We start from the raw sequence: 14,675 nt of genomic DNA, 5'->3' as shown, positions 1-14,675 counted from the left end.
TCATTGATGGATGAAGATGTAAGACCATTGTTTAAAAATAATTGTTTTTATAAAGTAATTCTGTAAACTTAATACTCATCTTCTATGCTATAGAACATCAAATAATCTAAGCCGCATTAACAATTCATACATTTCTGTTCATTGATCATACTTCATTTTTTTCACATAAAATTTTAAAATAAATAAATAATTTATTTAGATATTGCTTTAAATTATTGAGCAGTTGCGAAGATAGGAGACGAATGTCAATATAGCGAAGCATGCACCCACTACGATGAACATTCTGTGTGTCATCCGGAGGGAGACTGCAGATGTGATGAGAAGTACCAGAGCCAATTCACAGAAACGGGAAACATAATATGCATACCAGGTAAAAAAATTTTAAATTCATTTTATATAAAGAAATTTATAATCTAATCTCTCGCTCTCTCTTTCTCTCTCCCTATCTTTTTACCGTGTCCTATAAGCAGCATCGACTTCAGATTTGAGAGTGTCCACTATAAATCCCCGAACACTGGTTGGTCGTGGGTTCGTGCCTGGCTAAACGGGCTGGCCATGTGGAGTTTTCCTGGTTTTCTTCATAGTTTTGTTTTCCATAAAACACCTCCCGGGAGTCATTCCTCCCTCGGGAGATTGCCCGTGACGAATAGAACCAATCAAATTAAATTTGAGAGGCCCGATGTAAAATATAAATGCCAGCCTTTTCAGACGCCCATATCTTTCTAACCAAACACGGGTACTCTTTAAGGCCCTCTAAGAATAAGCTTATTCACGAAGATTGTATCCTATGTCTTAGGCCACTGGTTCCTAAACTATGCACCAAAAACTAGTCAGGGGCAATCGACAAATTGTTGAAACTCTTTTTTTTTTTTTTGTCGTTACGATGAATTCATCGTTTAATTGCTTGTGTGTATACAGGCGAAATTGTATTTCAACAGTTGCTGGTGTTGTGGATGACTACAAAATACAGCGACATTTCTGTGTTACGACTAGGATTGATCATGTGCAATCGGAATTAGACAATTCTGAAGGCACTTACCACATTATGGGAGAGAACTTTTGTTCTCGGACTGGTCATTCGCGATGTTGCTAACAATAAATACATGTCTTTACTCATAGGAATGTTATATATATGTATATACTGTATATCGACTTAACAGATCATTCTAGAAATTTTATAACATTAAAAGAGGTATACAGTAGAGCGTCGTTTATTCGAATCAATTGGGGATTAGGGTTGTTCGGATAACTTATTTTTCGGATAACCGATTATGTACGAAAAAATATATTAATTAACCTACCCCGTGTTGAAATTTTTCTCCGTTGCGTGTCGCTTCGCGCTGAATTTTCCTTGTTGTCAAGCCTAACGTAAACTTTTTAAAGTAATAATCGTGGCTATTATATCGTTAAAAATTATTTCTTTATTTTTTCAAACAAAATAAATATATTGAAAAATATAAAAACAAGAAAAGTTATAGTACTTTAGAAGTTAATCTAGTATCAAAAATGTTCGATTCAGCACCACACACAATCTCAGAAAAACACTACACAAAAGTGTCAGTGCTGCCAGCTAAAACACACCCACCAACAAAAAGAGTATTGGAGTAGCCCAAGATATAGATAAAGATTGCAGCTTCACAGCACTAGCGAAAATTTAAATTTGCCGACTGGAATTCTTTCGGTTAACCGACGTTTCGGATAACCGGCTTTCGGATAAACGACGCTCTACTGTACGAGCCCATTTCGTTCATTTCTTTCAACCGTCTTTTAATTGGCTACGACAGCACAAACAACAACCATCCTGCAATGTCCGTAACAGAAAATTGCTCAAACATTTACAGTATTAGTTTTTTTTTGCAACAATTCAGTGTCCTGTATACATACACACACATTTAAGTCTTTCAACTGTTTCTTTGTACTTGTTAACCAGAGTTTTAACAATTTGTCTATTGTGTAGGACTTTTTAAATGTCTCCATTTCTTTCTTTAGTTCCGTTTCTTTTCCTGCAGCTGGTCTCTCCTTCCGTCTTCTCCTAGACTTACACTTAATTCTTTCTTTAACATAGTGCCTTTGTGTTTTAATAAAATAATATAATTACAGACCTTTTTAGTGATGGCATTATAACATGAAAGATTGATACGTGACGATTCCAAATACTGTATACGATATAAGTTAATTGTAAACGAATAAATTTTATTGTACTGATATAATTAAAAACATAACAAAAATTAAGTACAGCAGAATATCTACAGTCTGTCACTCGCCAGTACAACACGTCTTGTAATTCGACACTCGCTAGTTCTATATACGTCAGACTACAGAGAATCTACCGTATTTTTCCCATGTTTTTATGTGTAAAATACATGTCTATTATGAGATCATGGGCACAAAGATCCAAATTGTTTTTATTTTTTTAACAAAAATGCAATCATAATGACAGTATGAAATTTTCTTGTGTTTATCAATTATTTTTATACAGTATGGACCAAAAGTATCGACTCGCCTATATGAATTCAAAAAGGGTTGACAAACATTAATCTAATGTCCCGACGAATGACATAGAAGAAGGCAAAACCTGTTAGGCCATGTTACCAACTTGGCAGCCATCTTGAAATCAGCCATTTTGGATTCAATTTGAAGTTTTTTAAATGGGAAGATAGGCATTTACCAGAAATACAATAGTTCACTTAATTTTAACGTAACTTTCTGTTTCTGTTCGGATATTGAATCACTGTTTGCATTGGTTTTTTATGTTGGTGGATCAACACTTTTGGACTGTCCTGTATAAAAATTTATAATATAGTTAAGCTTGTTTTTTTTTTGTTTTCAGGAAATTTAAATCTTATTGTCTTATTTATTTCATCGACATAATACAAATAAGCGTATTTTATTTTTGTGGTATTAATACTGGCGCTGTAATCGTGCCAGGGCGTACCAGATAGCGCCCTGGTACTTATTTTTGAGCAGGGCGATGCCCTTGTTGATTGTTAACATTTAGGTTAAATTTTCTTCCAAAAAACTGAGAAATATACTTCTTGCACAGTTTTCTGTGCTGATTACGAATACATAGGTGATTTTGGGCGCATTTAAGATGCTTTGCAGATATTGCATCACAAAGTTGCGCTTTGCCCATGTAAAGTTCCATAGACGGTGGCGCCTCCGCAGACAGTGGCGATTCAATCTAGGAACGCCAGTTAACGCCCTGGTACTTTTTAGTTTACTGCTTCGATTAATACATTATATTGAACTAGACTACTAATCAAAACATCTGAGCACGCTGCAAGTTGGCGGATTTCCATTAAATTTTAAGGAAAATTGAAACGACAGTGGGAAATTTAGTGGGAGGTACAGTATTTTTCTTGAAAATTTTCGGGGACTGGTTTTTATATTTATACAGTATTGTGTTATAAGATATTGTGGCCTAGCTCGGGCTTGATATCACGCAACGTTTAGTGGGAAAGTGTTCAAATTTAGTGGAAACTGGAGTTTGAACTAGTGTAAAGATTGTCTATGGGTGCGTTTACTTCTGAGTTAGCAGTGCTAATTCTGATAACCGGATGTGACGTCATTAGCACGTGTATTCGTGCTTGCTTGTCCAATTCGAAAGTGAACACATATGCTAACAAGAAATATGGCGGTTTCCAGCCATATTTCTTGTTAGCATATGTGTTCACTTTCGAATTGGACAAGCAAGCACGAATACACGTGCTAATGACGTCACATCCGGTTATCAGAATTAGCACTGCTAACTCAGAAGTAAACGCACCCTATGACTTGGCAACAGCGCCATTATAGCACGAAAGTTACTACAGACATGTCGAACTAATGAACATTGTACTGTACAACTTTAAGTCTGCTTCAGTTTTCACTATGATAAGCTATGCTTTTCGAAAAATAATTGCATCGAGGTGAAGACCACATTATCGTGGATATTTTTATGTATATACTGACTATTATTAAACGAACAGCCGGATTCGTTATTGGGCTATAAAGCTAAATAATTACTAAATACGAGACAGGCCACTATATTTAACAAAATATGATGGATGATTGAACGAATTACTATTACTGTATTTAACAAGAGATGGTGGCCCGCGTGTGGTTCGTTTGGTATTTGAAATAACTTTCGGGATAGATTTATTTATTACTGAATAATATTTTTATTAAAACAAAATAAACAAATACATGATTTTTAATATTACAAGAATACAATCAGCGAATCGTACTGTTTCGCTAGCTCCGAATTCGCCATCTTGTGACGCCATGTTGGAAAGTTGCATTATATTATTTAAATAAATTACAATGCAACCGAACCTCCAACTACGGCTACTTCTAAATGGCGCCTATTTTTTCGGGAAAGTTGAATACAGATGCAAGCAAAATCACCCCTAAACAACGGTTATATTTTTGTGTCTCCGGTATTGTCCATTGTTTACAGGTTTTGGCTATATTTAACAAACTGACGAATATATTTTAGTAAATCACGTATAACAGCATTTGTATCCGCAAATTTGGTAAATAAAAATAAATAAACACGTGTGTAAAAGATTAAAAACATGTAAACATAAAGGCATGTATGTTTTTTAATTAATAAAATATGATAACAGATGGCGTTACCAAAATTTTAATTGTTGCTGGGAAAGTTGAGCAACTCGTTGCTGGTTATTATTATTCCATTTTAAATATATTATTACGTTTTATTTTTTAAATAAATTCGTATAAATGTGTTTATTTTTAATTATCATCCTTTAGAATCCATCCTTATCCATACTTTAATTACAGAAACAATAGAAAATTCTCATAGATAATTAATTATATTATAATAAATTCTAGAAAGTGAATAATATTTATTTATTTATTTAATATTAAGCAAATCCAAACGGAATACTCGATAACTCCGATTTTGCAACTTTAATAAGCGTAGTTGCAGGATTGATGATATTTACTGGTCTTTTTTGCCTTGTGCTCAAATTATTCAGCAGGTAAATTATACTGTTTCAAATCTAAAAAAAAGTTAATATATTTGTATATTTTAAAAAGAAATTCCATTTTATTTTTAGGGCACGCTTTAATCGACCACGTGATCGTCTCGGAAACGCTTCTGCTCCTTCCGTTGTCATGACAGGCATGGACGCATCAGGATCATCTGTGATCGGCTCTAGGCCACCTTCGCGTACAAGTGGTAATTATAAAATAATTACTCTCTTATATTTACTCCACTAAAGCTTGAGTGTATAAAACTACTGAACACAGTAGTTTGGCTGCCACGCAATCCGAAAACTTATCATCCGCAATCCGTGGTGTTTTTGGGTATTCTTCATCTAAATAGAAAGCAGTTAAGTTTGGTATGGTAAAGTCCTCCCAGGTTTGAATTCTCCTTGGCAGAACTCGCAGATATTGTGTTACCTCATCTCATCTTCTTATACAGTATAGTCGACCCCCTATAACAATGTTGATTTTTCCGTTTTATATGGATTCCATGTTGTACAAGTCAGTTAGATTTTACAAATACGTGTGCCAGGCTGTAAACGGCTCACATATTTGTAAAATCTAAGTGACTCGTACAACATGGAATTCATATAAAACGGAAAAATCAACAGTGTTATGGGAGGGTCGACTGTATATGTACTATATAAGGAGATAGGATTTCGTTTGTGGTATACCATTGAAGGATTACAGATCTAGTTGATTTTTTGAAATCGCATCACTGTAGCCATTTAAAAGATAACACCTGAAACAGTTGACCACAGAGCTGCGTAGGGACATTTATAGCAATTAATAATTAAATTATGCCCACATAGTATGTATTTTATTTAATGTATGATGAGGTAACATAAGACTGTACGAGGTATCTGGGTACAAATTTTAATTTTTTCACTACTAGCCATACTGACTAATTCTTTGATTGGAATTATATAAAGCTTGTAGAGGAAGGTTGAATTTCCTAAATTGTGAATCTTTAAAATAGAAGTGATGATCTTTGCTGATTTAATGTCAGGTTATTTTCTTAGTTAGATTTTGGCTGGATTTGCTTGAACATTTATGTAGTATGCTGCCAATTATGATTATTTTTAAAATTAAGATAGGTGCATTTAAGAGTAAGCATACTCTTAGACATCATTACCAGCAACGAGTTGCTTAACTTTCCCGGCAGCATTTAAAATTTTGGTGGCCCCATCTGTTATGATATTTTATTTTAAAAACTTTTTCTATTTTTAACTATTATAAAATGGCAAAAAGCTTAATATTCAGGGTAGGGATGAGTTTTATAAAAATATTTTAATTGCTCATTAACGAGTGAAATCGTTATTAAATCCGATTTTATTAGAGATACACACGATCCGCATTATATCCCCACCCCCTGGACCTTTAATTACCAAAATTTAACAGCATCAATCCCCTTAATACACGAAGCTCCCAGCAAAATTTCAGAAATTTTCGACAAAAAGAAGAGAAGTTATTAAGTTTCAAAGAGGATGAACAAAATCGTGCCCCCCCACACAAACATTCATACATATAAAAATTACCCCAGTGTTTTTTTTTTTAATTTCTCGGCATTTCAAGGTATTCTAAGTTGAAAAATGTAAAATACCAATCGCCACACTTTTCTTCTGTTATAGAACAGTCAGAAAAGTAAAAGTATTTAGTCTGTTTATTTTATGTCTTCAGCTATACAAACGGCAAGTTTAAAGAGAAAAATTATGCAATTATATTATGCAGATTGAATTTTCAGAAATTTGTTTTCCATTAAAAATGTGCTTATGAATAAATTCAACCTTAAACATGTTTGACTTTACACCAGATAACTCTACAAATTAAAATATTTGAAGCTATTTGATTACTATTGTATTTGTTTACACGCAAGTTCATCTCAAGAAAATGTAAAATATTTGCATTAATTTAAATCAATAAATCCCATAATGTTGAAGATGTAAAAATAATTTACTTGAAAACTATTTTTCTTATTAACACATAACAGCATTATAAAACTAATAGACGAATACAGTTAAAGTCAGAATTATTTATAAAGGGTATGTACTCTTAGATCCCAAATGCCTACCCGAAGCCGAGTGTATAAAACAATTGAATATGTCGCGGGTTCGCACTTCGTGTAGTATTTCGGGTTTTATTCACGTTTTTAATAATTAAATAGGAGGCATTTCCCATAGAGACATCTCCTTTGGCAGATAACCCAAGTGCTTAACCGAAAAAAAAAACCATCCACGCATTGTAACATCCGTAACCACGTCGCACATACCCAAACCGAAAGATATTTTCGATCAACCCCCTCCTTAATTGTATACTAAGCGATAATACACAGCACAGAATACCGAACGTTACATTATTTTATTAATTACACGTGTAACGTAAAAAGCAGCGATATAAACAATACGATTGGTGTAGTAGCGCATAAAGTGCATTGCAGTGTATTCTCCCTCATATCCCATATATATATAACTCAATCTGTGTAAACTGCTTAAAATAAAATTTATATTATAATTTGAAAATAAAAGAAAGCACTCGTAGTTACACGAGCCAAGTACAAATAAATTGGAGTCTTCACAATTCGCGTTATTTTTACGCTACAAAAACACACACACACACACACAAAAATACAGCGAATGGAACAGCTGTTTTAGGTTCTTTCCAGTCTGAATATGTAAAATAAGTTTTCTGTTAAAAAAGGCTTTTTTTTCAGTTAAATTTAAAAACTTATAATCTGTATATTTTATTTTCTTGGCTGTTATATATAACATAGGAAAAGTATGGCGATCGTTCAAATCATGACCTCTAAGATTTTTACATTTTTGAACTCAAGGTACATTGAAACAATACGAAAGCAAAAAGTTGGGTTTTTTCTGAAGGTGTTGGCATTAGTCTGTGTTTGGGAGGGAGCACGATTTTGTTCACCCAATTTGAAGTTTAATAACTCCTGTGCCTTTTGTCGAAAATTTCTGAACTTTTGCAGGGAGGTTTGAGTATTAGGTGGAATGATGCTATTAAATTTTGGTAATTGAAAGTTAAGAGGATGGGGAGATAGAAGGTGTCGTGTGACATATCTCGACTGGGGTCGAACTTAATGAAGATTTTACTCGTTATTAGAAGTTAATTAAAACTAAAAATATTAATTAAATTTAAAAATAATATGTTTAGAACGTAATGCACTAACTCGTAGGATTATAAGGTTTGAATTATGAATAAAATAAAATATAAGGTGACTTAAAAAGTCGATATTTTCTCACTCTAAATATGCTTCTGGAAATCTTTTCTGGCTACGAACTTCTACAATTCAAAAAGTTATGTCATATCTGTAATCAAGAAATCATAATACAGTTAAACCTTCATTAACGGACACTCCCGAATAGCGGGCACCTCTACTTAACGGACATTTTTACAATCTCCAGACCCTTCAAATAGAACATCTATTATATTAACTTCTAAATAATGGATGTTGTCGTCCATAACCAATTTTACGAAGAAGTAAAGTCAGGCCTTCAATATTCTGAAAGAATTAAATATTTTATAACGAAAAAAATTAGTTTAAATCGGTATAGATGGAAGAATATCGAACCCTTCGAAGTTGCTAGCAAATCGCCTTCGTAACTTGACATTCGAACTCTGCCTAACCCGATCTTCGTCCACCCTTCCGTTAATAACAAGTTTCTTTGATTGCAATTTGAAAAAAAAATTCTAGACCTATAAATTCCCATTGTCGTTCGTCTGTCCGTCTTTCCTCAATCTCGATAATGAAATTAGATAGATGAAAGATGAGACCAGATATGAAAACCTAAGGGACATCGGAAACAATTACAGAACCCGACATTAGAGCTTTTCGGGCCCTGTGACCATTCTTAATATAGCATTTTAGTTTAATTTTTGAAATGAGTATTCTATGATTAAAAAATATTATGCAAATATCGCATTGTATTCATTTTATAATCAATATATTTACGGAATTATTACCACTGTATTCGAGTTATTGGTATGGAAGACGAGGAGTATCGAGCTACAAGCCTTAGATACGGGGCGATAGTTTCTGCTTGCTCTTTTTTCTCGTAGACCCTTCTCGTCTCCAAACTAGTAGGATAAATTTAATTTTGAGTTCCTTCTCAAAAAGTTTTTCAGAAGAACCTTTCGATGAAAGTACTCCCTCATTGAGGTCTCCAGTGAGAATTTTACAGAATACTTCAATAAAAGGACGTCCTTATTGAAGTCTTCTTTGCAAAAAAAAAATTTATAGAAGAATCTTCAATGAAAGAGCTCCCATATTGATGTTTAAATTTTGCAGAAGACCCTCGCATGAGATGTTCTGTGGAGCCTAATTATTCCGCTACACTGACTCCAATTGAGGCATGTATGAACGAGCAATGAGGAAGAAAAAAAAAAATGTGTTTACTGTCCATATAATTATAAATATTTCTGTATATTTTGGTAAACAAAAATTTATATAAATTGCTATTAGATTATTATTAATACTTCAAACTTTTCCCTTGTAAATTTCTCAATCCCAGAGCATTTTTATTAAAGTATATATCATTGATTACATAGTAAAAGAAAGTTATTTTTAAATAAAAATTTACGGAAAAACAATATTTCAAAGCGATAATAACCTTGTGTACGATATATTAAAAAATATTTTGTGAAAGCGAAAGTTATTCAGAATGTCGATTGCAATACATGAATGGATGGGCATGAGATCTTTCAACTAAATAATTCTCTTTTTTTTATTTTTGCTGCAGGCCTCGGTTATCAAAAGAAGAAGAAAAAAAATAAATTAAAAACGACATTTTCACTTGAAAATCTTTGCTGACATTTTGCCATTAGAAAGAATTTTTTATATTATTATTATTTTTTCTTCTTCTAAGTGAATAATGTCACCCAGCTAAGAATCGATTCTGTCCATAATAATCACATAGATTTTGCTTCAGAAGAAAGACCTTTCGCAACTGAACGACCTCGTGTCATTTTGAATAAAGTTCTTTCTCATCTTATTGGATAATGTCTAGAATTTTATTTTTTTATTTGTTTGTTTAGTTACTTGTTTGTAGATTTCTAATACCTTATTGTTTTTTATAGATATAAATTTAAAAATAGAAAAATAAGCCATTATTTAAATCTACATGTGTGAAAGTCTGTAACTATGTCTTCTACATTGATTATCTTTAAATTAATCTTAAAAAAAAATTGTAAGCAAAATTTTTATAAGTTGTATTGTGATTTTTGCAGTTTAATAAGTAAATATTGCTGTAATTTATAAATTTAAAATTATGAAAATGAATAGAGCAGAGCCAGCACCTAATCACGCTTATGCAAATTTATAATTATGTTTTCTTTATTGAATTTCTTTACTTCTTTAGTAACGGCTGATCATCTGAGGTGGTAGTTTAGCTCTCTGGGGGACCCAAATTCCAAATTTTTCGGGGGTGATCCGTCCGATATGTCAGTCCCCGTCTCTAACCAATAGCTTTTTTGTTGTTAACCTGGCAGAACCCATATTGGGCTTATAAAGCCCATTATGGGTTCTACAAAATCACTATCTGATTTTCCTGCTCTTGAAGACACCAAGCAACAAGTTTTTATCAATTAATGAATAGACGTATAGTTTGAAAGAAGTTGAATATTTTTACGAAAATGCCTCTTCATCTTGTAAATATTTTATAATTTAAAGCAGAATAATAATATCGATAACCTATTTTTTATAATATGTAAGAACTTGATATGCAGATGAACTTCATTTTAAAGCGGAACTTAATCTTTAATTAAGAATTTAGCAATTTGTAGTAATTAAAATAAGTATTTTACAGGTTGTTAAATGCTATTTCTAGCGTAAAACTGTACTCTTTTTTTTCTATTCTTTTATTTACTCAAGTATAGATCGAAATGATAATTTAAATTGATACGATGTTTTGATATATAGAATGTATTAATATATTAGGGTGTTAAAATTAAAAGTATTGATAAATTTTATCAACAAACACCTTTATGGCGAATTCATTGATACAGAAAGGAATTGTTTGTTCAAACGAAGTAATGAGTGCTATCGAATTTTCCACCAATGCTCCTTGAAGAATGTCTTTAAGATAACAGCTGTAAGATTTTACTACTTTAGTTGTGTCGATTTTGTGAAGAATTTGCCTTATAAAAAATGATTTAATGAGTGTTTTTTTATGTTAAATTTTTATGTAATTTAATCTGTAATTTATATTCTTATATATTTTACCAGCGTAAAATTTAAAAGCGTAACGAAGTATTTCTTCTAAACAGGGGATATTCCTTAAAGTTATAACTGTTTTTCAGTTTATAATTAGAGAAATATAGCCTATAATTTTTACTTTACCGGCTTTTATACATAAGAGGGAAAGTGTGGTACTCGGTCAAAAAATGACCACCAAAAATTTTTACATTTTTGGACTCTGAGGACCTTGAAATGTCGAGAAATGCAAGAAAGTTGAAGGGGTTTTTCTGTATGTATGGATGATTTTTCACCCACTTTAAAGCTTAATAACTTACTGTACGTTTTTTCGAAAATTTCTGAAATTTCGCATAGAGCTTCGTATATTCAGTTTATTAAATTTTGGTGGTTAAAAGTCAAGGGGGTAGAAAGAGACTGCTTCATGGTGTCATTAAAAACACATCTCGAGATTGGACTTGAAGATTTTACTCATTATTATCATTTATAATTTTTTTCTTTTTATAAAACTTGTNGATGATTTTAATAGAAAAAAAATAGATTTAATATATAACAATTGTCTACTTTCTAATCGTTTATAAAGTTCGAATTTAATATTTAACCTTCAATTGATCCTAATGAAAATTTTTGAATCGTGTTTGAAGAAATTTGTTGCGTTTCATAAGCGAAATGGCCATTATATTTAATAATTATCCTCTCATTTATAATAAATCAATTTAAAAAATGTTTTTAATAAAGTTTCGGATCATTTTCAAATTGGCTCTACCACACCTCAAATAAGCACTTAATCTAATTAATATTGTGAATATATTTCTGAGTGTTATTGATCTACCTGTAAAATGATATTACTGACAGTCAAATTAAACTTCCTCTAAATGGTAGCCAGTTAGTATAAAGATAAATAAATGAAGGTTTCTTTTTGAAATAACCTCCAAACAACGGCAAGTTTTATGTTTACGTCAGTGGCCTCTTTTCACAGGTTTCGAAAAATTCACATTAAGATAGTTACATTAAAAGTGAAGACATTTAACGATTTGATTTTATTGTGGAAGGTGTCACGTAACCTCTCAATATCGAGAGTGTTTGCACAGATATAAAAACTTTTACGAGATAAATTTTTATTTACTTTTTATTCTTTTCTTTTCTTTAGGATCCCGGCGCCCAAGCTCTTCATCTGTTCGTTCTCAGCTTTCTTTACGCAGCCACTCGTCTTTTCGATGTCATCGAAGTCACCGCGACATTGTTCGAAGGACGTTATCTTCACCAGCCGATTCTCATCAAAGTCCACAAAAGACCATATCTTCTCAAAACAGCACAGAAATAACTAAACAGGTAAACACACGGATAAGGATATGATCATTTCTAAATTATTCTAAACTTTAATTTTCTCTGCAGCCTTCTCCAGAGCCACCAGATGATCATCTAAACCACATATAAAGAAAGTGAAGATTGAAGAACACGGAAGAGTGGATGGCGCTTGCCAAGATGTTACTTAAGAAGTAGAAGAAGAAGAAGAAGAAGAAGGGGGAAAAATCATTTGCCTTACCTCATTCAATCCATTTAACAAATTTTTGTTTTTCAAAGAAATACCGCATTGAAATCAAAATTGAGGGTTTATAAAAACATCCCTCATCTCATCCACAATATATTGTGAATGCACAAAAGAAAATCTCCCAAAGAAATTGAATGAAACTGACTGCACAATTCTTAAATGAAAATGAACTGTAGAAATGAACCCTCACCCAATTATATATATTGGGAATATGTTATCGGATTTTTTTTATATTTGAATTGGGCATGTCTTTCTATCAATTGTTCAATATCATCCCACATCGTCTCCCGATTTGTCTTTTTTCGGAATTTTTGCTCTTATATAGCTATATCTTGTACATAGGAAATAAAATATTATACTTCTACATTTAAGAATTTTTCTATTATAAAATAAAAAGTAAAAGGAACATAATTAACTTGCTTTAAATTCGCTGATACACGTTTTGAACAGTGTGTTAACTCCTGTGATGAACATACAATTGGCAATTATCTTGCGTACGACCTGATCGATTAATCTCTGTTGTAATAATGCTTTTTTCGTAAATTTTAATAACTTGCCTCCTTTTTATAACTCTACAAACACTTTTGGCAATCCTCCTTCCTTAAACTGTACACATAATTAATTTAATAGACACACTAATTCTCAAATTCACTTTCATTCACAACAAACCACTGTTATTCAAACTATTTTTCGTGTTTTACCTTCATCTTGTTTTTTGTAGAACTTTCTTAACAAGAAGATGAGATGAAGGGTGGTACTGAATTGGAAATAAATATTTAGATAATACTTCAATTGGTCATTCTGAATAGCCTTCTGTTGTGTGTGAAGGTGATCATCTCTCTAAGTCAATTCCCTCCTTCTCCATCACTGTATTTGAATTCTGCTGCCTCGAAGTAAAAAATAGGACAAAAATTGAGTTTTTAATGTTTAAATTTGAGTTTTAACATTGAAAAATGAAGAGTTAAGGAAGTTACTGAAGTAAATTAAGGATATGGAACCTTGTAAAAACCATAATAGAAATTTTAACAGTATTTTTCTAGTATCATAATACTGTATAATTTAATCAAAATTCATATTACTAAAATAAGAAATGCTAATAAACTATCTAGAAGTATTACAGCATTGCCAAAAGTAGAAAAAAAAAATAATTTAAATAATAAGTTTGAATCCATTTTTAATTACGAAATCCTAAAAATGGACATAGACATAATAATATTTTAAAAGTTTTATGGTATTAATTAATTTTATTTAAAATACCCAATACAAAAAGTTTTCTATTGATAAAAGTATAATTATTTTTAATTTTTAAATTTTGTTTTTTTTTTTTAACAGAAATAATAGAATAAATGAAATCAAATATGGCGCTCTGCATATAATGACACTAAAAGTACACTTAGCGCCCTCTTGTGTGATATTTTTAAACTATTGAATAATAATTGTTAAAATTTTAATTAAAAATATATTAAAACATTCTTAATGAAAGATAATTTAAATTTGTGTATAAAATTATTCTTTATTTTAGTAAATATATTCTTTTATACGTAAAAATATAAAGATTTTTAGGGAAAATTATTTAATTTGTGTATAAAGTAGGTCTTCTTAAAGTGAGGTGTAAATAAATAATAATAGAGACTTCTCTCTCTTCATAAATTTAACATGACCCTAGGAAGAGGGGTATGTTACTTACTCTATGGAGGTGCCTAAAGTAAATACATGTCCTTACAAATTAAAATATTCTGAATATAACATACAATTCTAAATACAGTATACAAGTCGACCCCCCTATAACACTGTTGATTTTTCCGTTTTATATGAATTCCATGTTGTACGAGTCACTTAGATTTTGCAAATACGTGAGCCGTTCACAGCCCGGCACACGTATTTGTAAAATCTAAGTGACTCGTACAACATGGAATTCATATAAAACGGAAT

General features: G+C 31.6%; 1 protein-coding gene across 2 annotated transcripts in view; it reads left to right on the top strand.

Moving 5' to 3' along the window:
* The window catches only part of LOC111622065, a 211,756-nt gene extending 198,511 nt beyond the window's left edge, over positions 1-13,245 (top strand). Inside the window, exons 3-7 of one of the 2 annotated variants that reach the window (XM_023364386.1) lie at positions 224-370; positions 4,871-4,982; positions 5,061-5,182; positions 12,342-12,523; positions 12,587-13,245. In XM_023364386.1, coding sequence (XP_023220154.1) covers positions 224-370; positions 4,871-4,982; positions 5,061-5,182; positions 12,342-12,523; positions 12,587-12,628 — 605 coding nt within the window. In that variant the 3' untranslated portion in view covers positions 12,629-13,245. The remainder of the gene's footprint in view (positions 1-223; positions 371-4,870; positions 4,983-5,060; positions 5,183-12,341; positions 12,524-12,586) is intronic. The other variant, XM_023364393.1, reaches the window with a different exon arrangement.
* Positions 13,246-14,675: the final 1,430 nt, after the last annotated feature.

Source organism: Centruroides sculpturatus, unplaced genomic scaffold, assembly GCF_000671375.1.
Source record: "Centruroides sculpturatus isolate CEXI.00-Female unplaced genomic scaffold, Cexi_2.0 scaffold14, whole genome shotgun sequence".
Taxonomy (NCBI): domain Eukaryota; kingdom Metazoa; phylum Arthropoda; class Arachnida; order Scorpiones; family Buthidae; genus Centruroides; species Centruroides sculpturatus.
This window is presented reverse-complemented; position numbering and strand designations above follow the sequence as displayed.